Genomic DNA, 26,698 nt, shown 5'->3' on the forward strand with positions numbered 1-26,698 from the left:
AGTCGCTGTCTGCGGTCATTCGGTGTGATCTATTCTTGTTTGCTTGTTGCGCGCTGACACCACGCTTGTTAATTCAGTTAGTTCAAATGTGTCCAAGTTTATGCGGTCGATAAAACTACTATCCCTACTCCGAATAGCTCTCTACTAATTTGCTATCGCAATCGATGCTTCGCCTTTCTGGCGAAACTGCGACATTTTTTTTCATCTAGCTTTTTCTCTTTTTGTAGTGCCATAAGCGTATCTTTCAAATTGGCCTTAAAATTATCGGTTGGGTCATTCGGAAGTGCTTTGTAGAAACTGGCATCCGTGTCTATTAGCTTCTTCTACATAATCCTGCTTATTAAGGAGAACGATTGCTGCTCTCTTATCTGCAGGTTTAAAAACAATGTCATGGTTATTACCTAATTGTTCTAGCGTTGATTTTTTTTTTTTCCTACGTCAGATTCGGTCGGTAGGGAACACGAGTCTTGTACGCCTCGAGGATATCACGTTACACAGCACTGATGTACACATCTACACTTATCGCGTTGCGGCGGTGGTGTCCAGCGCTTGTATGTGGGCATAGGTAGTCTAGTCTCGTTAGGATTTTCACTGTTGTGAAAGTACTCTTTAAGGCGCATGTTTCGAGCAAAGTGGTCTAGGTCCTTTAAAAGCTGAAATTCACTGAATCCGCCTGAGGTTGGGCAGAAAGTGAGGCCCTTCGATAAGGCAGTTATATGAGCACCAGAAAGAGTAACCGCGGAAAGGTTTACAACATTGTTACACGGTTCAGTGGGCTTGTTTATAATAGATGATTCAACGGGAACATTATTTGTATTAGCAATTCAATCAGAAGGGGCTACACCATCGCGGATAAATTTACTGCGTTTGAGCGCGCATAAGTTGTTCTTCTTGCTATGTTTGTAGGATGCTAAATATTCCGATTCACGCGTCTCCAACTGCGTAGTGAGGCGCCTTTCTTCGCTCTGAAGACGTACCATGATGTGTAGTGATCAACAACTACACGCAATAACTCTAGCGAGGCGTTTTTTTTTTTAAATATCAATTGCCACTTTGCTTTGTTTAAAGCGGAAAGTTCGGAGGTGGCCGGTTTCAGTCTTAGCTGTAAGCCTCTTGGGACTACAGAAGCGCTCAAGTACGACGACAATGTGGTGACATGCAACTCAGAACGGATGCCTTTCTCAGCAACTTTTAGGAACGTTCGAGAAGGAATATGTAGAACAGAGTTACCGGGGACTGACAGTCAGTTTGCGGCGTTGTCTCGAGCGGAGTTCTTGCGGGAAGGGTAGCGGCGGCCCACCGACGGAGTTGTCTGTGTACTTTCTTCACGAAGGTTGTGATGGTTTGAGGCGGGAGAGCCATGCAAGGCGTCTGGCGAAGGTTGAGAGAACGACGTTCTAGGAGAAGTCTGGGTGGCACCATGCGAGGGGTTGCACGACGCGAATTCGCGCCACAGTTCACGAATAAGGCTATAGCTATGACCGCTACACCTTCGAACCTCGGATGAAGGCCGTCGGCAGCCAGTATACGGCTTGGGGGCAGGTATTGAAAGCCGTGGTCCACGAAAAATACTTTTCTTGGGCGACTGCAGAATCCGCGTAGCAGTCGATTGAAATAAGTGGCCTCCCGGTTGCAGCGTCGGGCGAAGGAAAGGTTGCGGTTGCCACTGCGACGGTTAGTACAGCGGGGAAGGATGAGCGTAGCATAGAGATATTCGGCATGGTCCTCGTAACAAGATGGAGCAGAGGTCGGTACCTCTCGAATGCTGCTGCTCCGTTAGATGACACCATGTCAGTGGTACCAAACAGAACTATCAGGGTGTTTGCCGTTTCCGGTGACGGGACATCTTCAATGTTGGCGCCTACTTGCGAAACGAAAGCCGGTGTTCCTGGTGAACTGGGATTGAAGCACTGATACAAATACTTCGACTGCGAATCACCGATGACGACTGTGGAAGTTTCCGTCCTGGGATACCGTAGGTTGATGTGCTTTAACGTAGTCGTTGCGGGGGCCATTGCGGGTGAACAGTTGTGCATAAGGAAATCACGCTGACCCCGGTAGTATAATGAAGAGAGGACGACGTACAGAGGTCAACACTCATGTCTAGAACAACGGAGCGTCGCGCTCGGGACTGCACGAGCGACATCTACAGTTTGAAATAGGCCACATCTGAGCATGCGCGGTGCCAATGACGCGCCTGCCTCGCATTTTCTTTCCTTGTTTATCACCGCGGCTGCAACAACTGCTTTGGCCGGCAGAAGCGCTGTCAACGGTGTAGCGCCGCCAAAAAAGAAAACCGCGCGGAATCGCCCGGCTCGGCGCCCTTATACTGCAGGCTTATTCTCAGTTCGCGGTATCGTCATACCGCCATTGCATCGCACATATATCTCGCGCATCACGCCGTATTGCGTTTATTGCCGTCTGTTAGGAGTGAATTTTACACACCTACTTTCATCGTTTTTTGGTCGTCAACCCGCCAACGTTAATCGCGAATAATTGTAGGTTTCGATCGCACATACAGAAAAAATGCTGCCTAGATATCTTGAACTTATGCGATTTATTGAAATCAACACATGTAGGTACCTCAAGAACGCTGTCAAATGTAAACACAACATACATGAGTGGTATAGCGGAGGCACTTCCATATGCGTTTCGTGAGCGAACATTGTCAATAATAAGCTTAAAGCACAGCTTGCACCGGGCGCCGAGAACAATTCGCTGCGTTTTTGTTTGTTTGTTTTTGTTTTTGCCTACACCGTTCACAGCGCTTTTGACGGCCAAAGCAGTTGTTGCAGCCGCGGCGATAAACAAGGATATAAAGGCAAGGCCGGCGCATCATTGGCACAGCGCATGCTCAGATGTGGCCTATTTCAAACTGCAGATGTCGCTCGTGCAGTCTCGAGCGCGACGTTCCGTCGTTCTAGACATGTGTTGACCTCTGTACTATCGCGATGGAAAGAAACGCGAACAGCGGAGCGCGTGGCCGAAGCATAACTGAAGGTGTAGTGCGCGCCGTCCAGTTATCACCATTGACAGGCGCGCTAGTCCGGTTTGATTGCGCTGTGCGATGATGCACTCCCTATACTGCGATATTTTTGTTTCTATTCTACTTATCTTTATTTGAAAACGAGAAAATGTGATGGCGCAGTAATGATGACAGCGCAAACAGGACAGCGCAAACAAAAATATCACAGTATAGGGGGTGCATCATCTCACAACGCAATCACACCGGACGTGGAAGTCTGTTAAGATGGTGCTAACTAGACGGCGCGCACTATACCTTCAGTAATGCTTCGGCCACGCGCTCCGCTGTTCGCGTTTCTTTCCATCGCGATAGTACGTTGTATTAGCACAGTATATTCTGCAACGTTTCGGCTGGCGGACCAGCCTTCTTTAGAGCAACAAGTACATCAAGCCACCCCTGCTTATATTACATGATTAGTTACGGCCGGAACATGTCTGCATATAGTGTAGTTGCGAAGTGTATCTCTATTTTTATTTACTCTTTTTTTTTTTTTGTCACGTGCGATTTGACTATGCTGTCGCGAGTACTGAAAGAATGCCAAATCACTTACCGTATGATCAGCTTCGCCGTTGTGATCGCGATTTTTACGTTGCATTGTCATTATCATTATTGTGCACTACACTATCTTATGTATAGCTCTTTCTTCGCTCGTGGGCACTCGAGCAGCACTTTCGGCATGGCCCGTAACTCTTGCTTCTGTCCTGTGCAGGCTGCTATCGCACTCCTGTTGGCGCTATCAACGGACACACTCACCGACTTGGAATGCGTTTCCGCGCATCTTCATGACGCAACCTGTGTTTGCATCGATGTCGACGCGCATTTTCCTGCCGTGGTGTCATCAGCAAGGCTCGTCTTCCGTGCGCCAACCACATCGACCACTGCATCGTCCATCAAGGAACACTTAAACGACTTCCCTGGAAACTTCACCTTCAGTGGGCACTCGAGCAGCACTTTTGGCATGGCCCGAAACTCTTGCTTCTGTCCTGTGCAGGTGTGTGCTAAACTTTCCTTATACGCTAGAAAAAAGTGATTACCGCTTCTTAGTGCTGTTCCCGTGCCCACGGGTACTGTGCGAGACCATTTGCGAATGCTTGACTTCGTCGTTTGCCTTATTGTTGATCTGTTCAGGGGATGCTGGGACAAACCTGGGCCTAATACTAGGGCGGACGCACTTTTTGATATTGAAACACTGCCTCACGACCCTGCGGAACAAATGAAGATAATGTTTCGCTTTATTAAACATATACACACCCGCTCACTCCAGTCCTCAAAAACTTTAGCCGAACAAGTCACCGATATTAAAGCTATCAGGAATGGCCAAAAAAATATGGAAGCGAAATTCACAGTATTGGGCAAACGGATGGACGGTATCGAAGAAAAATGCTAATAATTTCGAGGCACAGGGCGTAGTACTGTCTACTATGAAGAGCGCTGTCGGGGCCCTAAAAGAAGAAAACGCGATTCTGCGGGCTCGCGCCAATGAGCTTGAAGCATGGAGGAAGGAAACAAAACAGGAGAGGCCCTGACGTCACTTTTCTGAAGCCGGAAGTGCAGCCATGTTGGTGTGCCACCTCTCTTTGCGCCTCCAATCAGGGGTTCTGCAGCTCGCCGGAGCAGATGGGCGCGAACTTTGAACTTGCATTGTTACCACCCGCCGGAAGTGTGTGCTCCTGACGCGCGTCAGAACAAAGCCTACAAAACTTCTGTAGCAGTTTGAGTGAAGCAGACGCGCTCCTGTGTTTTTCTGTGGCACGTTGAAGAAGACGACGAAGACCCGCGCCGTGATTGCTTGAGTGTATCTGTTGCTGGCTGACACTCACACTCACAGACCCAAAACACAACTTTCAAGCTTACACACCACACTCCAAAGTCCGCTTTTCTCGCGAACAAAAGGTGCTGCGAGAAAGACACCGACGGAAAAATCTCATCTCACTTTTCAGAGACCGAGAGCAGCAGCGAAAGCTTCAGGAGCACGGTTGCCATGGCAACGTTGACATTTGGGGTACCCGTCCCAGTGCTCCTTTGCGAAAAACAGCACGTGACTTCCGCCACACCTTCTCCAATACGTTCGTGCTGGCCAGGGCCTCTCCTGTGGTTTCCTTCCTCCATGGCTTGAAGACAGATCTCGGCGAAACAACCTAATCATTCGCAACATTCCAGACGCTAAAGAAACATGGGAACAAACCGAGAGCAAGATTATATCTGCTTTGAAAACCGTACTTCCATCTTTTTCATCCGACTCAATTGAACGTGCTCATCGCTTAGGCGTTTTTTCACCGGGAAAATGCCGACACGTAATTGTAAATTTCTCGAGTTTTAAAATAAAAGAAAATGTTCGTTCACTACGTAATCATCTCAAAACAAGCAGTATCATTCTCAGCGAAGATTACCCCCCCCCCCCCCCCCAAAAAAAAAAAAAAAAAAAAAAAAAACCGTCTCGCTCGGGGAAATCTTATCGGGTTTGGTAAAAGTCAGCCCGGTGCACCTGCGTTTAAACTCAGATACGACAAACTACTTATGAACGACAGGTGCTACGTTTTTGACGCCGAAATGAAATGCGTGACAGAAAAACCGTCGCAGGTCCAACGCGCAAGGAACATAGTTCCCGCAGGTAATTTGACTTAGCGGAGCGAGAGGGGAAGTGGACAGACTTCACAACACCATGTGTCCATCTTTTTTACTAACATTGGAAGTGTGCTGAACAAATATTTTTCATTGTCCTCAGCTATTGACACTTGTTCTCCACACATTGTCGTCTTAACAGAAACGTGGCTTTCAAACAACATTAATTATTCTGAAATCTTTGAGGATGCTCATCGCTTCGCTATTTATAGGGAGGATCGTGCTGCGCGTCGTGGAGGCGGCGTTCTACTTGTCATTTCTAACGACATTGCTTCTTCACGAATTTCTGTTGCTACTGACCTCGAAATCTTCTGGGCTACATTTAACATTCATCACCAGAAGAGGCGTATGATACCGATCTCCTTCTTCCCTCACCCACATTCGTTAGCGAATTGCACGATGTAATTAATAACGTATCACCACGCTTTCCATTATCGCCCCTTTATTTATTAGGCGACTTTACCCTTCCGAACATTAAATGGCACACTCAACCTCCTTCATTACTGTCTTTTTCGTGTCAGGCCAATGAATTTTTAGATTTATGTTCCACTTTTTTCCTTTTCGCAAGTGGTCACTCAACCTACTCGGAATACTGCTAGTATCTCAAACACTCTCGACCTAGTACTTACTACTGAACCCAAACTAACTTCCAACATTACCTTCCTTCCACCTTTAAGTGACCATTCTGCTATGCATTTTACCATTAGTGCCAACCATCCGAAAAATATCAGGAAGAAGAAACAATACTCGACTATAGGAAAGCAAACTTCGAGGCCATCAATAGCGAGTTATGCACGTTTCTTGACACATTCCTCACTAACTTTGATGACCGTTCTGTGCAAGCTAATTGGGACATGTTTACTCATAAAGTTAATGAACTAATGAACAAATATGTTCCCAGCCGTACCTTAACTTCCAACCCACAAGCCCCTGGTATAACAGTCGCATTAAACGACTTTTTAACCGTAAAAAGCGTATCTACCGCTCAGCTAAGTTGTCCTCGAGTGCTTCTCGTTGGACGGCATACAAGGCGGCTTCTAACGAATATATTCAAGCGTTAACACTTGCTAAACGTACTTTCCTTACTGTTACTCTTTCATATATTCTTAAAACTAGAATTAAATTTTTTTGGAAAATAATTAGACCTGTTTCTGATAACTTAATCTTATTAGACGACTCTACTGCGTAGCCTGTTCCTAAAAATGGTGCTGCAACTCACCTTAACGAAGCCATTATCAAAAATTTTTCGGCGGTTCTTAATAAGCAACTTCCCGAGTTGCGTAACTATGATTATCCAGTCATGTTCCCAGTCATGTTCCCAGTAATAGTTCATGCATCTGGTGTTGCTAAACTTAATTACAAACTAGACTACAATTCTTCACCTGGCTTCGTTCGACTCAATTAACACCAAGTTCTTAAAGAACACTTCCGCGTGCAGTTCTATTATACCAACAAAAAATTTTCAACAGTCACTCAACACAGGCACTTTACTTTATCAGTGGAAGGTTGGGAAGGTGGTTCCGCTTCACAAATCTGGTAGCAAAAACATAGCAACCAACTATCGCCCCATCTCACTTACCAGCACGTGCCAGCACGCAAACTACTCGAACACATTGTATTCAAAAACCTCGTCGACTTTCTTGAACATAACTTTTTTTCACCTCCACAACATGTCTTTAGGAAATCGTACTCAGGCGAGACTCAACTCGTATCCTTCACTCATCAGTTGCATCGAATTCCTGATCGTTCATCATGCGCTGACTGCATTTTTTTAGACTTCTCAAAAGCTTTCGATAAAGTCTGTCACAAACTTCTAGTCCGCAAACTAACGTATTTGAATATTGATGGTAATCTTTTAAAATGGATCGAATGTTTTCTTGTTCATCGCTCACAATACGTTACTGCTAACGGCTGATGTGTTCTGTTGCTTCCGGAGTGCCCCAAGGATCGGTTCTCGGTCCTTCGTTGTTCTTAATATATATTAACGACCTTCCTTCGCAAGTAACTTCTAACATTCATCTCTTCGCTGATGATCGTGTTATCTTTAGAGAAATAACCACAGATTGTCATACTAACCGTCTTCAATCCGACCTTGATATAATATCTAACTGGTGCAGTTAATGGCTAATGGAATTAAATGTTAACGAGGGTAAAGCTATGCATGTATCTAGGACACCTGACGTCTCTCAAGTAAACTATTTAAATAACCTTCCTTTAGAACAGGTAACTTCGTACAAATACTTAGGAATTCATATCACGTACAACCTTACCTGGGCAACCCACATTAATAATATAGTGAACAATGCTAACCACGCTTTTTTTTAAGGCTCCACACTGTTTGAAATTATTGCTTTATAAAACATTAATACGCCCGAAATTAGAATACGCTACATCAGTCTGGGACCCTAATAACCTAAACTTAATTAACACATTAGAATTAGTTCAGAATAACGCTGCTCGTTTTATTCTTTCGAATTACAGCAGAACTACCAGCGTAACAGCCATGAAAACTAGCCTTTCTCTCCCATCTCTTGCAGCTCGACGTAAAGTTTCCCGTTTATCATTATTTCACAAAATTTTTCACCATACAATACTGCATGATGTATTCATTCATACTCCACACTACGTATCTCGTCGCATCAATCATTCTTACACGGTTCACGTCCCTTCTTGCAGCACAAATACATTTTCCCTGTCATTCGTACCTCGGACGTCATTAGAGTGAAACCACCTTCCCGCAAACATTGTATCCATCAGCGATAATTTCTTTTTTCGTGATGCCTTAACCAACATTACTTGCTAGAATGCGGTTTCATGTACTTGCATATCTTGTCTTTTTATTGCAATAGCTTTTTTTTTTTTCCTTGCTCATTGTGTTCCTACTGAATTATTTGTCAAATTGTATTTTTATGTTGTACTTGTTTCTCTTGTAATACTTACTGTTTGAATTTACTTGTAACCCACTCCCCTCTGTAAAGCCTTCACAGGCCTTGAGGGTATAATAAATGAAATGAAATGTATAGCGTGTATATAAGGAAACGCGATCGCATGTACTTGTTGCTTTGACGAAGGCTGGTCCACCAGCCGAAACGTTACAAAATATACTGTACTAATACAACGTACGTCGTCCTCTCTTTTCTTCATTATACTACCGGGGCCAGCGCGATTTCCTTATGCACAAATATATATATATATATATATATATATATATATATATATATATATATATATATATATATAGGGTGTTTCAGCGAACACTTTCAAAAATTCCTAAAGGTTACCTGTGGCAGATAGCACAATTCTAGTTCATGAGCTGGTCTACTCGACGAGGCGGACATTACTTGCACAAGAAATTTAAGTACATAATCGAACAATTAACAAATATTCAATAATTAAGTTTTTAACTAATTACCTGATGGCCCATATTGCAATTTACAAATTGTAGCCGTGGAGTTCGCAAGGCGGATCCACTTGGAACAAATTCTCGGGATGACACCAGTTTCGAGATATTAATTCCCGAACTTTGCGGAGAAATGCATTGGCGTTCCAGTTAGTTTCTTAACAAAACGTCGCTTTATGCATTGAAGCGCAAAATTAACTGGAACGCCAATGCATTTCTCCGGAAAGTTCGGGAATTGTATTTAAGGCAACCTTAAATACATTTTGAAAGTGTATTATGTATTACCTGTATTAGTGTATTATGAAAGCTAAGAGGGAACAGCCGTGAAATTGAATTTTGTTCGGCGGGCACGCCTTTATAATCTTAATAGCTCGCTAAACGTTATTGCGCGAGTATAGATAGAGTGACACTTATCCATAGCAGAAAGTGACCCACGACTACAAGGTATACGAGCGAAAGAGGCCCCGTATATAAGCGCGATGACTCGTCTGAAGAAAAATCTTGCGAAGCGCCTTTTCGCCGAAGCACAGACAGACGGCGACGAGCGAAACGAGAATCGTCAGAAGAAGCCAAGATAAACAACGCTGTGGGCGACCCCGCTTGCAGCAGTCGGTCAGAAAAGCTATAGCGATGCGGGTGCCTATTCCGGACGAACTGCCTCGCATGCCTCTGCGACTGGGTCCGTCGAGTTTGACGCACTTGAAGCACGTCCTTTCCTAATTCTGGCAATGACCGAATGTAACGACCATTCCGTGGTAACGACTCGTACACATCTGCTACTATACCATCGCCAAAAGAGAGAAGAAGAAAGAAAGAAATTTAAGAGGAACTGGAACAAGAAACCAGTATTTCCCATCTATACCTCTGAACAGAAAACTTGGCAACACATGTTATCGAGTTCTTCATGCGTGTTCTGAGATCGCGTTTCGCTGAATCCGCGTCGAAGAGTAATGGGCAGCGTTATTTAGCGTCGATCAAAATATATTAACTTCAACTTCAAAAGAGGAAGAGTGATTATGAAGAGAAAGAGGCGCTAGTTGCCTCTCAGTGGCTTTTCAACGCTGACGGCGATATTTTCAAAAGGAACACGGATAGCTTGACTAAGGCAAATTTTTAATGCGAAAGCATTATATGCCCCATGAAGAGGAAAATCCGGCGTCCGGCGTTAACATCCGATGGTACCAAAATCCACGTGACCAAATGATGACGTCATCTTTCAATGTCAATGAAAACCGACCTGGCCCACACCCAAGAAATTGACCTTGCCCAATTCGAAAATTGAGTTGACCCACGTTCAAAACCAACCTGGCCCACTCCCAAAATTGACTTGGCCCACCCCCAAAATATGGGTGGCCCACCCTCAAGATTGACTTTGCCCAATTCGAGCACATGACCATCATGTTATGTGACATAGCACGTGACCAAGTGAGAACCGTAAGTTGCAAGGTCACATGATCAAGTGATAACGTCATGTGATAATGTCACGTGACATGTACGTCGATATAGTCGACACGCCCAGTATGCTTTTGCATTCAATGCACGCAAGGAATGCAGTGCCTTTAAAGACGTGCCTTTGCAACTTCTTTAAAGTAGAGCTCCAAGTCGGGCTAGTTGGTTGACATGCATGGTAAGCTTTTTCAACTGCGCTAACCCACACGGACGAAGACGTCGGACAAAGACGTCTTGTCTGCCTCGTCTTTGTCCGTGTGGGTTAGCGCAGTTAAAAAAGTTTACCATGCAACTTCTCTAAAAGCTGCTTTGGTAGCTCTTTGCAAGGGCGATCAACAGTTTTTGTAGTTCCGTCCTTCACTTTGCCGAAATAAAACACTTCAATGACGCAGAACTTCGTTTTAGTTGTGCAGTGTCTCGTAATTTGAAAGTATATTCATAGCTCAGTATTTCGTGCTCTACACAGATAATTTTGAAATTTGGTATATATTTAGTATTCTACCGAGTAAATTTTTTGCCCAGTGTTTAGTGCATCTTGGATGCCTTTTTGGAGTATCTTGTATACATGTCTGCCCCCAACACACGCCTTGGTAATACGATTGCGTGAGAAACCATTCGAATGATCGGTAATTCAAGACCGGATTTTGGCACAGCCAATATTCGTAGTCTTTACATTTGCTGTCGGTAGCGAACGCTGGCCACACAATCTCTCACCATTTCACGAAGCAGCGCAAGGCTTGCCGCGGTGCTAGCGCGCACATTTAAATTGTCTGAGCATATAGATGGCATCATGCGGCGCTGACGAGCTACCATTCGTTCGGTTTCTTGTGTCAGCGGCCGTGTGCTCATGAAGGCTGAAAGCGCTAATGTGCTAAAGTCAGTGGTCCAAGTTAGCCATCAACGGCTACTCTTGCATGCAGTCCGCAGTGATTCGTATGTGATGAACGCGTCATGAATGCAGCACTGCATCAGCATTTACGAAGTACAGTACGCATGCAACCAGCCCATCGCCGTCAAGTTGAAACACGGCCTTTTAATTAACAGACAACAGCAAATTAATACATCTTAAAGAGTATTCAGATATGCACTGCACGATGATGCGGCTGGCCGTTGTAAGTGCAGCCTGTACAGCAGGTCACCTGTATACCAACACTTAAAAGCATAATACCAGCATTTGCCAAAGGATAGTTCACCGTTTTCAAGAAATCGAACGAACGGCCGTGTTCTATTCGGCAGCCGTGCTCGTCTACGGAATGCTTCTAAAGTCACTTGTGTGCCAGTTCTTGGAGTTTTCGTGCCCGTATGTATCGAGATGAGCCGCGTCGGGAGATATCATTTTTTTTTTTTTTCGGGCGTTGTTTGAGGAGATGCACACTTCTCGGGAGACTCGGACGCGGCCCAAATGAGCTTCTAACGAGCGCCATCACACTGGCCAATAACATCGGCCGCTAATCAGCCTTGAATATTCATTATAGGCTGGCATGCAACGCGATAGAAACCGCGGCGGGTCGTCCTCTCATCCACCATCTCGGCTGCGCTTCGTTTTTACATGACACTGTTCGTGACTCGATCGTTTATTTTATCTCACTTGGGCGCGCAGAAATAACGCACGAGGTTATACTGCCGGCCCGAAATCGATCAAGAATTCGATACACACTCTTTGCCGGTACCGTTTTTCGTCGGATTATCACATTGGTATCCAGTAACCGCTCGGCGCGAGGCGTCCGCACTTTATCCGAAATTTCTTGAGTATTGTTGTCGATTATATCAGGAACGAGTCTTGTCCATAGTCATTTTGCACGCGTGACGCGAATTGTGTTTTACTATACGTGCATGCTCTAGAGTACCTATACGCAAGCACCGCGCGCACCCGCCGCGGTATAATTAGCTCAGAGCTCTTCAATATTTATTCCTATAGATGTTGCGCTGCTCTCGAGGTCGCGGGTTCGATCCCCGTCCCGGCCGCATTTCGATGGGGCCGAAATGTAAAGACGCCCGTGTACTTAGATTTAGGTGCATGTTAAAGAAAAATTAATCCGTAGTCCCCCTACTACGGCGTGCCTCATAAGCATATCGTTATTTTTGCACGCAAACCCCAAGAATCTAATTGACTATTTAGCACCATGCAGCGATTGCTCTGGAATGTACAGTGATGATATATAAATATTGGACGTACTTGATCCGTGAGTTAGATGCGACAATTGCTTGTCACCGCTATATCTTGGTGTTGCTTGTTTTTTTTTTTTTTTTTTCTGGGCACAACTCCTAATAAGGAGATTCTTAAATGGACACTAATGAGAAAACTGATTTATTCGGTATCAGTTAATTACCCTTCTACAATATCAAAAGCACCACTCTTACCACGATAAGAGGTTTAGTTCAGCCAGAAAAAAAAACGCAATCACAAAATACAAGGTGTCACCGCCTCCTCGTAGTTCCATGGAACCAGCTCGCTGTGACGTCATGAATACTGACAGCGCTTTCTAGGGCCTATAGTTAATTCTTTAGCGGTAAATATAAACTACATTGTGTTCCAAAGGAGCCAAAGATTGAACATGGCGAGTTTCGGGCACTTTTGCTGAGTCAACGCGGCCTAAACACGACAAAAAAAAAAATAGTTTGAAATCTGTTACATCACAGTGGCGTCCCGGCGTTGGTGATTCGGCGCGAAATTCAGAAACGCAAACTTTGACCTTCGTTTTCTCTTCAAATCGTCAAACTATTATTTCGAAATTAACGACAACAGAGTTTTCAAGGAAGGCTTTATCCGTCTAAATTGATTTAGTGATTTTGCTTCAGTGTCACTTTAACTCACTGTTCTGGTGGTGCTTGCTTGTTCCCCATGACTACAACGTGACCCACATCCGGTGGCCAACGAACCTCTTTTAAAAACACGAAAGTTGTTCACGGAGGTGCAAGTTGATGAAACGTAACAGGCGGCCGTGCATGTTGCACTTCAGTCGACATAGCCTTGCATCATATCTGCACTGCGTTTTGGCTACGTGCAACGGCGATGAAGTTCCGAGCTAAGTGTACAAGGTCGGAGAGGATGGCTTCGCCTGTCGCCAGGCACACATGCAGTTACGGCAGGAATGTGCGGTCGTGTCCAAGGCTTACATCGTAGCGTACACTATTTGTGTGTTCACATAATCAGGTCATGATAAAATGTGTGAACGATAAGGGGATTGCGAAGAACCTGAGAGGGAAAAAAATTAAGACAACTCCAACACCTCGCTTCATTGCAATATAAAAATGTTGTTTGAGGACGCCCGTACATTTTGTCAGTGTGCTGTGTTCGCGAAGGTAATGACTACTGATGCATATATATATCACGTGTTACCGCATATATATATAAAAAAACATTTGAAAATCGCGATGCAAAATACGATTGGAAGACTTGCGATTTCAAGTTGTCGGAGGTCTGACGGCTGTGAATCTTATGTGAAGCGAAGTTTTCAAAGCTGTTAATCAAACGCTACACAACTAAATGCGACGTACACAATTAAGTTTATGTTTATCCTATGCAAAGTTTAATATCATGCAATGTTTATGTAATACCCGGCCAGTGCCCAAGAATGGAGGGAAAAAAGAAACAAACTGCGACGGCCGATCGCTAGACATTCGATTGTTCCGAAAGGCAACAAAGCCGGAACGTTACGTAAAGTTGTCTCGAAAATGCCCACATCAAAATCGTTACAAAAAAAATTTTTAAGGCGAAAGCCTTAGATGGCTCATGGGCCGAAAAATTCGACGACCGTGCGGCGTTATGGCACCAAAATTCAAGTGACGTCTCAGGTGACGTCTAACACACATTAAAGAAACTGTTATCATGAGTAGAAGCAAGTTCGAAAGGACTGTGAAAGTTACGAACATAGCCACATTTGGTGACGCATGCGCCAGCAAGCCACCAATTTCTTTATCACTAAAAGAGCTCGATCACCTCTGTTCGCGTTGAACGGACACCTTTCTAAATAATCAGTGTGGCCACAAATGTGTCTGCATGCAGTTTGCCCACTTTTGTTAATATTTGCCGAGCAATGTACGCGTGTCTTGTGACGTTTTGAAGAGTATAAGTAGGCCTGCAAGAACTGGAAATAAATCTGTTGAAAGTTAGCGCTGTGTGTTAGTCTAATGTGCCTTTCTGTGTCCCTCTCATTTTGCCTGCGCTACAAGAAAGTAGACGAACGAAACATAAAGAGAACCAGTCCTGTCCCCGAAATAAAGCCTAAATTTTGTGTCCTTCTACTCTGCCGCTGTCGTCGCATTAAAGCCTCGCGTTCAACGACGCCATTATAAAATTATGCTCATTGTCATGCTCATTGTGGTATGGATAGATGGATGGATGCTATGAGCGTCCCCTTTGAAACTGGGGCGGTGGGTTGCGCTGCCAAGCTCTTTTTCGTATTTTGCCTAATGTCCTACCTACCTTTCTTTCTTGATTAACACGTACACAAAGAATTCCCAGCATCAAACATTCTGAATCACTATAGGGAACTTCGCTTTTGTACGCCTCCGTTGTTTGCGGTCTTCCCATACTTTTCTGTCACCAAACCTACAATCGCTTTCACTAATCTCTATTGCGGACATGTTTACTTTCCCCTTGCTCTCCCTGAACCCAAGGGCTTCAAAAAGGCCAGCTGAGCCTAAACCGACAGCTCGGTAGATATGTTCACATTCTAATAAAAAATGTTCTATCACAACATACAACGAAATTACGCAGCACTTTTATCTCGGCAGGAGAGACTTTCCCCTTCCTCACAAGAAGTTAAATAGAGCGCAGGCACTGACCCTCAGATTATTGCAAACAGGCTCGTATCCCAGCCCGGCTTTATTACACAATCTTTATACCGACACTTATGCCAGTAGTTCTTGCAGACACTGCAATGACTTCGCTAGCCTAGACCATATGCTCTGGCGTTGCCCCTCGTTGCGAGGCACGGAACAAATAAATGAGGACAAGTGGCTCTCCGCTATCAAGAGCCCCGATGCCGGGGCGCAACTATGGGCTGTCCAGAGGGCCCACGATGCGGCGGTCGGGCATGGCCTGACTGTCCCAACGTGGGAGCGGCCCGCTGCGCGCTGAGTCGCGTACCTCAGGACTTTCATTAAAGTTTTACATCCATCCATCCATCGTTCCTCTAGCTTTACCCCAGCAAGCACAAGCTCCTTCCTTGGTGTATACCTGGCTTTATAACTACGCGTTCTAAGGCATTCTGATCTCACTTCGAAAAGTAGAGAGCGTCTCTTTGAGTTATAGTAACTTGTTTCTTTCCTGATTTCGTCTTTACCTTTAGGTAATTACTCATAGGGGATTTCTTTTTAATTGCCGCCAATGGAAAATTTATCTACAATATTTCTTGCACCGACAGCTTCACGCATCCACTGTTTGGACCACCATCGTTTCCAGTTCTCATTCCTTATACTGAGGACTGTTCAACGAGTACGCAAGGTTATCACTTTCTTTCCTCGCCACAAAAATAATTCAAAAGAAACTGCGCTCAAACCATTTCTTAAATTTTATTTAAACCAACATATGTAAGCTTTAGTGATGTTCAAGGCGTCTCCGATTGCATCAAAAGCTGCTTGAACTGTTCCCCATGGACAAAAGAGGGTGATTTTTATTTCATCTGGCCACTCGTAGGGATAATAGAAACTGTCAAACTAAACCATTGAAAACAAGACACACCTCCTTTAGGAGGAGCCATAAGTTAAGTGCACGGCGGCCATACGGTAAGTCTCTTTAGCGCTCTTGTTTTCAGTCGGCTCGGAGCACAGAGCGGGTGTAAACGAAAATTCAATGCTCGAGCTGGCCAACCTTTAAAGTACATTTCACAAAGCCGATAAATAACTCCACTGTTTTCCGCTATTTCCGCGTGCGCACTGCAATGCTCGCTTCGAAGGAAAGGTCAAGCGCTGAACCCCAAAGCCGGTGTTTCCAGGAATTGCTCTAAGCAAGCAGAGCGTGAAGCTTCTCTTTTGATGGTTTACCTGAGTAATACATTCGCGCCGTACAAATCAGCCATTTGAATCCACAGCGAATCGCGCGAATCATTGCTATCCGAGCAAACAGCCAGCGCGCCCGATGTGCCGGCGTTCGGTGCGAAGCGAATCGTCTGCGTCCAAGCATCGATAGCAGACGAAAATGCGCTCGTCCAGGCACGCGAGCAGCGATCTGTGCAAATTTCCGCACCCGCCCCATCCGTAGCGAGGCTAAGAACAGTGCAAAGGCAGCTCTTCAAAAGAAATTCGCCCGGCGAATCTCACCTGTTGCACCAGGGGGGCGATGGTCTTTTCTATGGACTTGATTTTGATGTCCAAATTCCAAGAGTCCGACCCACAACAGGCCGCAGCCATTTTGGCAAAAACAGACGCCAGGGCAGCGCTCGGGTAGATTTCTGTGGCGCTGTAATCGCTCACAAAATACAAAACAATAAAAAAATATTGCTTTATTTTCTTTAATAGTAAAAATAACTGTGACGTTTTGTACAAATAAAACATAATTTTGTTTCTTCGTATTTTTTGTATTTATTATGCATGTTGTTATGTAACGTTGTCATGACTTTAAAAATAATGTTTTGGTTTGTTCAATTCAGGTCAGTTGCTTGCGGTTTACCTTCATGTGCTTCACCCACCTTGACAAAAGCTTAACAAACTGTTTTTGTTGTAACAATAGCTTTATTTTATTTCTAAAACACATCATACATAAATATTCTGTGGTCGTTTTCTACATGGGAGAAAAATGAAAAATGTTGGCAGCACTGAGCGGCAGCATAGCACGTGTTAATGTTTACGTTTGACAGCCGCACGCCCGGCCTCCGTGGCCGTGAGTTACTCCGTGGTTGCATATAATGAAAAAATCATGATATTAACGTACGGTGGAAGTGAAGATCGTCTCACAGGATCGCAGATCTGTGAGGTTCCCGTTGCACACTTACTTTCGAAAAACTGTATGCCGCGGTCGCTCGCCAGAGTGTCTGTGCTTGGAAAAGCGTACTTGTGCGTCGTCTACCCGCATCGTTACACAAGCGACGTTGCCTACGTCGACAGAACAGTGGAACTTCCAATTAACAGCAACGTTACTACAGATAACACTGTTCATGTCGAACTTCTGGGTAAAAGCCAGCCTGCCGACAGCGTTGTTGTCACGGTCGTGCTTCAGTCTGCTCATGACTTGATCAAGTGGCATGGGATCCGTAGTGAGCGATTTTCCTACTGGCTGTCCCGAATTTTAAGAAAATATTACGTGAAAAGCGGGTCGACATTTGTTTGCCCTTCTAATCGACCCCTCTCGAGATTATGTGCGGTGCATGCGATCGTCCTCGACCAAGTCTCGCCGTCGGCTGACGCCTGCAGAGTGACTAGTAACACTAAACTAACGATTGCACGCGTCACCTACAACTCTGACGTGATCAACCGCATGCTATTCTCAGACATCTGGGAGCAGACATTGCGAGAACCGACGGCACTACTTGGGAAGTTGTGCATGTTTCCACATAAATATCCCAAGACCCTCGAGGCGGTCGGGTTGCGACTGCACCGTGGAATTCTCCTAACGGGACCTCCGGGCACTGGTAAGACTAGCGTCGTTCGCCATGTGGCTCAGAAGTGCGGCGCTCACTTATTGACCGTCAAAGGACCAGAGCTATGTCGTTCGGCTCCTGGAGAAAGCGAAGCCCTGCTTCGATCCATCTTTCTGGAAGCTGCGACGCTCAGCGAAGTACTGCCTTGCATCGTGCTAATAGAGGACGTGGACCTTCTCTGTGTCAGGAGAGGGTCAACTTCATCGCACCACACCAACAGGCTGGTCACACAGTTGCTCACGCTCATGGATGGCATGGAAGACAGGAGGCGCGTTTTCGTTGTCGCCACGACGACACGTCCGAATAGCATCGACCCGGCCATGCGGCGGCCGGGACGCTTCGACAAGGAGGTGATTTGTTTTCCTGAACATGAAATTTATGCTTGATGGATTGACAAGATTGAACTAGAACGTTCTAAGCAAAACAGGGGCTATAAAAGATGCTGTTGGAGGGCCACCTGGGGTAGTTTAATATAACCCAAAGCGCACTAAGTAAATGTTTTTGCAATCTGCCCTCATTGGAATGCAGCTGGCAGTCGAACCTGTGACCTCAGCTCATAAGCAGAACTTCAAAACCCCTGAGCCACCACGGTTTAATAAATTCACATTTGCAAAGAAACCATTCAAATTGCTCGAGAAAAGTAAAATTCCCAAAATGCTACTTCTCTCACCTAGCTGGCCGTGCAGGTAAAACACTGTTAGACAGTAGACAATTTTGGATGTAGACAGTATACACTTACCTTTCGGGCACACTTTTACAACTCCGTTAGCAATATTGCTCAACCAGACGGACGCATAGAAAATTGAAGTTACAAGATCTTTCTGGGTGTTACTATGCCCAATAAAATTTAAGCAACAATTTCAATTATTATTCTTAAACTTGTCCTTCAGTGGCTGATGGAAAAAAGTTGGAATGGCAGTTTTCTATCAGAGTAGAACATGTATTCATGCCGCAGTAGTTTTCCAAAATATTTCCTGTTTATCTGCAACAAGCCACATAAATGTGACTTCTTGTTGTCACTAGTTTGTAACTGTTACTGCTGGCCTATTGTGTAAATTGTGTAACTTGCTAATGTCAATGCAGCACTGGAGGGCATTGAAAAAAATAAAGTTCATAAGCTTGTGGAGAAATTATGGAGAATAAAGGGCACTGACGTCTCCTACAAAATTTTGTGATTGCATCTTGGGTCTTTCTGCAGCTGACATTTTGTTTCTGTACTGTCCTTGATTCTTGAGTGTAAGGTGCCTTGGAACCATGCTTTATGTTATGAAGTGTCCACAAGGGCTCCAGTGTACTGGTTGTTTTATTTTGATAACAGAATTTTTTACAGTCGAATCCAGGTATATCAAATCTGAAGGGGATCACAAAAATGTTCGACATATAGGAAATTCGATAAATGAAATACAGATTTAATATTTTTTTTATTTCAGGGGGATTTTACAGCTGTTCGTTATACATAATAATTCGTTATATGTGGGTTCGATATATCCGGGTTCGACTGTTGCACAAATCTACTTATTGAGCTGGATTACTTGAGGACACGGACATTACTTTTATTTATTATTTTTATTATTACATATTTAACTAAAAATGAGCAATTATGTATTACTGAGAATGCTCTCGCAATCACAAGATCAGCCAATAGCATTGGTCGGCCAGCGGCTTTCAATGTGACAGCATTGCGGAAGCAAGGGCAAGCGATTTTTCGCTGTGTTTGACACAAGATTGTAAATTCCCTTCTGCATGCAGTGCAGTAATATTTGGCTCCCATGTTCATAGCAGCCTCTATGACAGATCAGCAGCGTTTTCTTACTATGTTCAAGAAGTGTTTTATGGCCCTTTAAAAGACTAGCCATGTTAAAAAAAAAGTAGTTTTAGATTTCTCTGCACCTCCCGCATTATGTATTACAGTGTGCATATATAAGCACGTAAATAATTTTAAGTAAGCAATACACATTGCAGGGAAATGACTACTGAACTGGGCAACCTAAAGAGGCAGTTCTTGAGGTGTCAGAGGTGATGTTAGAATGTGCATACACATTCTAATAAATGTTTAAGATGGACTGACAGTGGCATCTTTGACAAATGTGTTCATCCATTTCTAACATAACTATTTGGTTGATTTCGATAAGAAACTCTCAATCTAAAATTCATATAGAGTTGGACTAATTATAACGAAGTCACATCTGACATGAAAACGCCTTCCTTATTTCTGATATTCGTTATAAACATGTTTGTTACATGCTGATATTAGTGAGAAACATTATAATTTGCTTCATCAGATCTGATAGTTTGTTGCACCTGTGTTCCTTATATTGAGGTTCGACTGACCAAACACAGTCTAGTGTAATGTCGAGAGTCACACAAAACACATGGTTGTGATTTTTTTTAAACATTATTCTGTTTCCTATGATACATTTGGTTTGGGCTCACAAGGGATGGCTTAATGCCAGAGAGTAGCACATTAGCGGGTTTAACTTGAATGGAGGGATAACTTTCTCCATACAACACAGCCACGGTAGGTAGTTACTGATCATCTCTAAAGCTCACAGCACAAATGACATGTATCTAATCCAAACTGTCATATCATCCTTAGCACCATTCGTTGCCACCAAAGCACAGCTGAAGGACGGTGATCAAAGAGCTCTAGTCATGTGGTTAAAAAAAAATGAATAGAATGTAGGATGCCGCTGCAAAATAGTGTTCCTTTCTGCCCCCTTGGTCTGTGCATGACTGCCTTGAACTTATTATCTTTCAGTTGTTGATTGGTGCATTGTCAACTCAAGAGAGAACTGACATCATGAGGACAGTTGGAAGCCAATTAGGCTTTGACTTGAGCCATCTTGTGCTGCCAACAGCTGGCTTTGTCCTTGGAGACATGATGACTCTTCTTCGAGAGTCTCTGATGGCCGCCATAAAGCGAACTGTAAGTACATTTTAAAACTGTGCTGTTACTCTACCCTAGTATGAGAAAACTATAATTAAAAATGACATGCAGTGTAGTGAGGATGATTGCACACAAAGAGGAAACATTAATTCAGCTCCACATTCTTTTCCTTTTTGGATACTCTAATTGGCTTTTTATTCCAAACTCATTATTTTCCCTTTTTGGTTCAGTCTCAGGTTTCAGAATGAATTGCAGGCTCCATAATTTATGAAACCCAAGCACTGAATGGGTATTGTTACATTGCACTGTGAAAAAAAAAATGTCTCTCGTTGGGCTGATTTCGCCCCTAAACAATAATCGTTATCTATATTGTGTGCATTTCTAAAATTTAATTTAATGTTGCGCGGCCACTCTGTTTAGTTCATATCCACATATCAGCATGGCATATCACTCCTGACAGGAATGTAGTGAGCACAGAGTGTTAAAGAAAAGAAAGCATGCAAGGTAGATGATGATCATTGTTTGTGTATGGATGGATGTATGGATGCAAATAACTTAAATGCATTGTTTGTGGAGCCCATTTTTTTTAAACTTTAAGCCATTTACAAATATCATTAAAGTAATGAACTCGTTAAAAAATCATTTACAATCATACAGGTCACATGGTTAGTCAGCGTCAACATATTTCTTTGTGCAGAATATGTAGAATAGGCTGCCCAATTTAACACTTAGCCTGTGTAGTAATAAAGAATGAACACAACTACTAAGGAAATGACAAAACACAGAACTGACCTTTCCTTAGCTGCGTCTATTTCTTTTGTACTGTACTGCCACTGTGAGTGCTCATCAATTTGCTGAACTTTTTGTTCTTCAAGACTATATGCCCACAGCCAGTTACAATATAAAGAGAAGCGACTGTCACATTACATAACAACAGCCTTAAAGCTTAATTATTAAGGCCATTCTTGAAGGAGCTATGTTAATGCTGGGTAATTTTGAATATGGACTAAATACAGTAGACTTCCGTTAATTCGACTCCGGTTAATTCGATTTTTCGGTTAACTCGATCCCGATCGAAGGCCCCGGCCGGCGCCCATACATTTCTATTGGCCCGAACCTCCGTTATTTCGATCTCAAAATTGAGCTTCACTGGATAATTCAAACTTGTTAGCTTCGCCGCAATACAGCATACCAAGAATGGAAAGGGGCCGCTGTCACAGGGCATAGTACGCGTTCCTTAATTATACAGGCGTGCACGTGCCGCCTGCGGTCACAGTACGAGCATCTAGATACCTAATAAGCATACTGGCAGCTATACAGAGCTGTTCGTGACGTTGGTGTAACGATTTGAACCCTCGTTTCGCCGAACATGCGTGTCTCGTATATGAGACCTAGCACGCGTTTCTTAATTATATGCGCGTGCACGCGCCGTGCACCGAAAAGCGGAGAAAAACCATCTGTGCTTCGGGAAAGCTAGCGAAAAGGAAATCGGTAAAAGGAGAAAACTTCGAAAGGTCAGGGTACATTTAAAGCCAACAAACAAACGGGGTTTACCTAAAGCTCTGAATCCCGCTTGGTATGCTTCACCGCATAACATTGTTGTATTGCGTTGAATCTAACTTTAAAGGCACCAGTGCCAAGTAAATCAATGGCGTGTTTCGGCGGGGTTTTTTTTTTCTTTTTTTTTTTTTTCTTTTTTTTTTCTTGCCTGTTGTATAATTCAACCAGTTTCGTTGGTCCCGTCAGGGGATCGAATTGACGGAAGTCGACTGTATTGTGTTTGAAGTAAAAAAATGACCTATCTCATCACCTACCTGCACGATATGTCTATAGAGAAAATAAAGGTCAAAAGTTAAGCTAAATTGACAGAATAGTGTTCTAAAGATAATGCAAACTTGAGAAAGCAGTGGTACCACCACTTTGTAGACTGAGTCTGCAGGTGGGAGCCAAACCCACATCTTTCGCATTATGCATGCTGCATTTTACCAGTTAAGGTGCCATGCCACTATGCTTTCGTCCACTTTCTTGGGTATTTATGTATGCGTACAAAGTTAGCCCTAGGAGAGTTAGGCAGCACCGCTCATGACCAAGGTGGTGGATGTGGGAAATCATCCACAATCATCCACTTTTGGCCACACGCATCACGTAATATGTGAGCTTAAGAGAAGGCAACTGGCCCAAAAAACCCTAATATGTTAACTTATGGCATTAAGACTGCCAAATTCATGGCTCTTGCTATGCAATGAGCGAAAAGAATACAGGATTCGAGAGTCTCGATTTTTTGTTAGTTACAACCACATGAAAAAACAAACAATGACGCCAGAGAAAGAAAAAAAGAATTGGCATGTTTAATTTAAATGTAGAAATAATTAGGTAAAGGATAATGAAAGTCAGTGTTCTACACATTTCTCTAAAGCAGGAACGAAAGCTCAAATCTCGTTCCTTCCCAATCCTGAAACGAGTTCCTGTAATGCAAAAGGAACACATTCCAGTTACACTTCGAACATTGGAACGTGTAGTTACATTAACCTTACATTTGATTTTTTAAAATTAAAATATAGTGTCGGATAATCCTGAGTCATAATAAAGTGAGCAATTTAAGATTCACATCGTACTACATATACTATACGAATTTTAACATCGCTGGCTGCAGGTTATCTGTAGATAAAAATAATCCAAAGAAACGCATCTAGACGAATTTTTTCAGGGAGCACCGGACGCACTCCAGACATGTCTAACTGCAACTTTGGTGCTTGTCTATTACAAGTGCAACATATATGGCACTTTGCACTTTGGTTTTCAAATGCGCAGTCAATAGAAAGTTACTCACATGCACCAAGGTAATTAAATTTCTTGCACAAGAAACCGTATCAAAAGGAACAATACATAGGTTTTTAATGAATGTTGATTCAATATTGAAGTATGAGTGGAAAAATAATGTCCAGAATACATATTCGCAACTTAGTAAAGTACCTTCTTTGAACTCTGCAAGAATGGCATCTCGATGTTGGTGTCCGACAGACGAACCTGTCTTTTGTCAGCACTTCGTTGGCAATGTTGAAGAGCCAGTCCACCGAAGTGCTTTAGGGTACTGCCATGTTCTACTTGAGCAAAATTTGGTTCAGTCTCATTAAAGTTCTTCATCTGCGACAGCGGGTAGTCAAATGGCACCAGCAGCTACCACGACAGCTCATTCTGTGCCTCAGCTGGAAGGCTTTGGTGCCTGAACAAGAAATTTTCTATCTGCCGCGAAGTCCCTCGAGTGGCGCTGTGATCCTGATGTCATCGTTCCTCTGCAGCAGGCCAGCATGCTGGCATGGAGGAAAGAAACTACAGGAGGGAGCGTCACATGACCATCTTGAAGCCTAGTCATTAAAAAATATAACGGAGAATTAACAAAAAAAAATACACCATAGTCTTGTGACAGGCAGGCGGTAGTTCTTTGCGCCCATCTGCCCTGCATGATGTGCTGTGTACGTGCATGCGTCTGTTCAAGGCCGTGGAACTTTTACAGAAGGAAAGCCGTTCCTTCTGCCGTTCCTTGGTAAACATAACAAGTTACCATTACAGTTCCACCGACCCTTAACGGAACGGTGACGTTCCTCCCAAAAGGAACTATTTCCAGGAACGTTGTTCCTTGGAACACCGTTTCATATAACACTAATGAAAGTAAACGAAAACATAATTTGCTGCAGGTGGGAGCTTAACCTACATCTTCCACATATTATGCGTACAGTGCTTTACTGATTAAGCTACCTGAATGAGAAAAAGAAATTAACTATTATGCTTCAGACCAACCTTTCTGCCTTTCTTATCATATTAAGATTTCTTTTTCTCTTTCCACCATGATTTCTTTTATCTGGCGGTGAAAGGAGTACTGACACAATATTTTTTTCCTCCTTTAACGGACTGCTGGCATCTGTAATCAGGATATGAAGCCTCAATTTCTTGAGTATGCAAGGGATATTTGATCACATCACATTTTATATAACCAGCTCCTGAAAATATGTGCCAAGCATAGTGTGGCTTATGCCACATAGTGGGCAGCAGGCGATGTCACAGCAATTGGAGGTGGTGTTGACATAGTATTGCAAGCCACCGCTGGATACACCTCTCAGCCCACTGTAGGATATGCATCCCCATTGCGACATACTAGAGAACTAGACTGTTGTTGACCATGATCCTGCTGCTAAAACTCTCACTGAGCCTTGTACACTGCCAAAGCTGCCCCACTTGATGGAAATACTCCGAGAGGAGGTTGAAAAGGGTGCTGTATATTCCCAGAAAAGTAACAACGCAGGACCATCTAATCCATGTTTAGGCGACATCAAATGCACATGTCAAAAGCGCAGGGTGAAGTTGTACAGAAGGGCTGATTTGGCTGTGCGAAAAATTGTTCAATGTGCTATCAGTTTTCTTTTCGGCGTTACCATTGTAATGTAGCCTACTTTCACTATACCAGGCTGACTGGAGGATTGCGATACATCAGTGATTTGTGGTACCATGCGACCACCATGTCCATTTGCAGCAATGTCAGCTCCTGCCTGCTTCATACCCAAAGCCATGCTGCACTTGGCGCGTGTTTTGAGCTGGTTGCATTAAAAAAAGACACATAATTATTCCTTATGTACTTAAGAAATTAAGGCTTCATACCGTAACTATGGAATCAACTGCTGCCTAATAAAGCAATAAAAATGTGAAGCACCAAAATTTTTGTGTCAGTGCTCTATTAAATTGAGAAATATAGGCTGTCATTAGTTCCAATTTTCTCAGTGACTGAGTCATCTCGTGGTACAAAACAGATTCCGATAAATCTTGAGGAAGATGTTCTATGTGGCTAGACATTTTGTTTGCCTTTAGTATCCTTTAACTTCAGTGAACAAGCATTGCAACTTTTCACAATTTTACAAATTCCGATAGATTTTGAGGAGGATGTTCTATCTCTGTGGCTAGACATTTTGTTTGCCTTTAGTATCCTTTAACTGCAGTGAACAAGTAACAATTTTTTGCTTCTTCATTAATTAATTTATTATTTTAGTAATCATGGTATTCCTTTGTTCACAAGGTTTAGGATATCTTTTGTCACTTCGCTTTCTATATTATTGACTCCTGTTTTGAGAGATGCACATTTAAAAACTGTATTTTGTTATGTCTTAGAAGTAATGTAACTACCCCTGACATCAAAGTTCATGCTACTTTGCATGCATATTTTCTGTCTCGGCACAGCCTTCAAGTGACAATGAGGCACTCATTACAAGCGAAGACTTCCAAGCAGCTCTTACAACAGTTCAGTCCAACTTAAACAGTCGTCTTGAGTTTGCAGTTGAAGTAGTTCCTCGATTTTCTTGGAAACAACTTGGAGGCATTGAATGCATAAGAAAGAAACTTCAAACAGTAAGTACTGGCGATGTTTTCAGTGCTTCCTTAAGATTTTATTATTGACGTGTAGTCTCCATTTTGTGATAAATAGAATTTTCGTGTAAAGCATGTTCAACTCCAAATTATTATGTCAAGATGCTGACAACAGTAGATATCCAAATGGTACAAAGGAATTGTTTCGCAATATTTGAAAGTATTTGCAAGGTTTGTGAACACTAAAATTACTTTTGAGGGGAGCCACCTTTCAAAAGTCTTGAACTGAGTTTAGGAGGGATGTTTTCTTGTATTCCCACTATCCAGTTTACCACTTATCATTATGCAGTAGGTGTGACCAATCTACTTCCTTATCCAGCCAG

At 43.4% G+C, this 26,698-nt stretch overlaps 2 protein-coding genes across 3 annotated transcripts in view; one reads left to right on the plus strand and one right to left on the minus strand.

The window, feature by feature from the left end:
• LOC119442980 (alpha-catulin-like) overlaps positions 1 to 16,838 on the minus strand; it is a 162,101-nt gene extending 145,263 nt beyond the window's left edge. The window contains exon 1 of the mRNA XM_037708080.2: positions 16,761 to 16,838. The gene's annotated coding sequence lies outside the window, so the exon portion shown is untranslated. The remainder of the gene's footprint in view (positions 1 to 16,760) is intronic.
• The window catches only part of LOC119442986 (spermatogenesis-associated protein 5-like protein 1), a 32,584-nt gene continuing 9,136 nt past the window's right edge, over positions 3,251 to 26,698 (plus strand). Inside the window, exons 1-4 of one of the 2 annotated variants that reach the window (XM_049662495.1) lie at positions 3,251 to 3,405; positions 3,735 to 4,016; positions 20,835 to 21,002; positions 26,190 to 26,357. In XM_049662495.1, coding sequence (XP_049518452.1) covers positions 3,289 to 3,405; positions 3,735 to 4,016; positions 20,835 to 21,002; positions 26,190 to 26,357 — 735 coding nt within the window. In that variant the 5' untranslated portion in view covers positions 3,251 to 3,288. Of the gene's footprint in view, positions 3,406 to 3,734; positions 4,017 to 17,274; positions 18,427 to 20,834; positions 21,003 to 26,189; positions 26,358 to 26,698 lie in introns of those variants that run through there. The other variant, XM_037708088.2, reaches the window with a different exon arrangement.

Source organism: Dermacentor silvarum, chromosome 2 (genome assembly GCF_013339745.2).
Source record: "Dermacentor silvarum isolate Dsil-2018 chromosome 2, BIME_Dsil_1.4, whole genome shotgun sequence".
Taxonomy (NCBI): Eukaryota; Metazoa; Arthropoda; class Arachnida; order Ixodida; family Ixodidae; genus Dermacentor; species Dermacentor silvarum.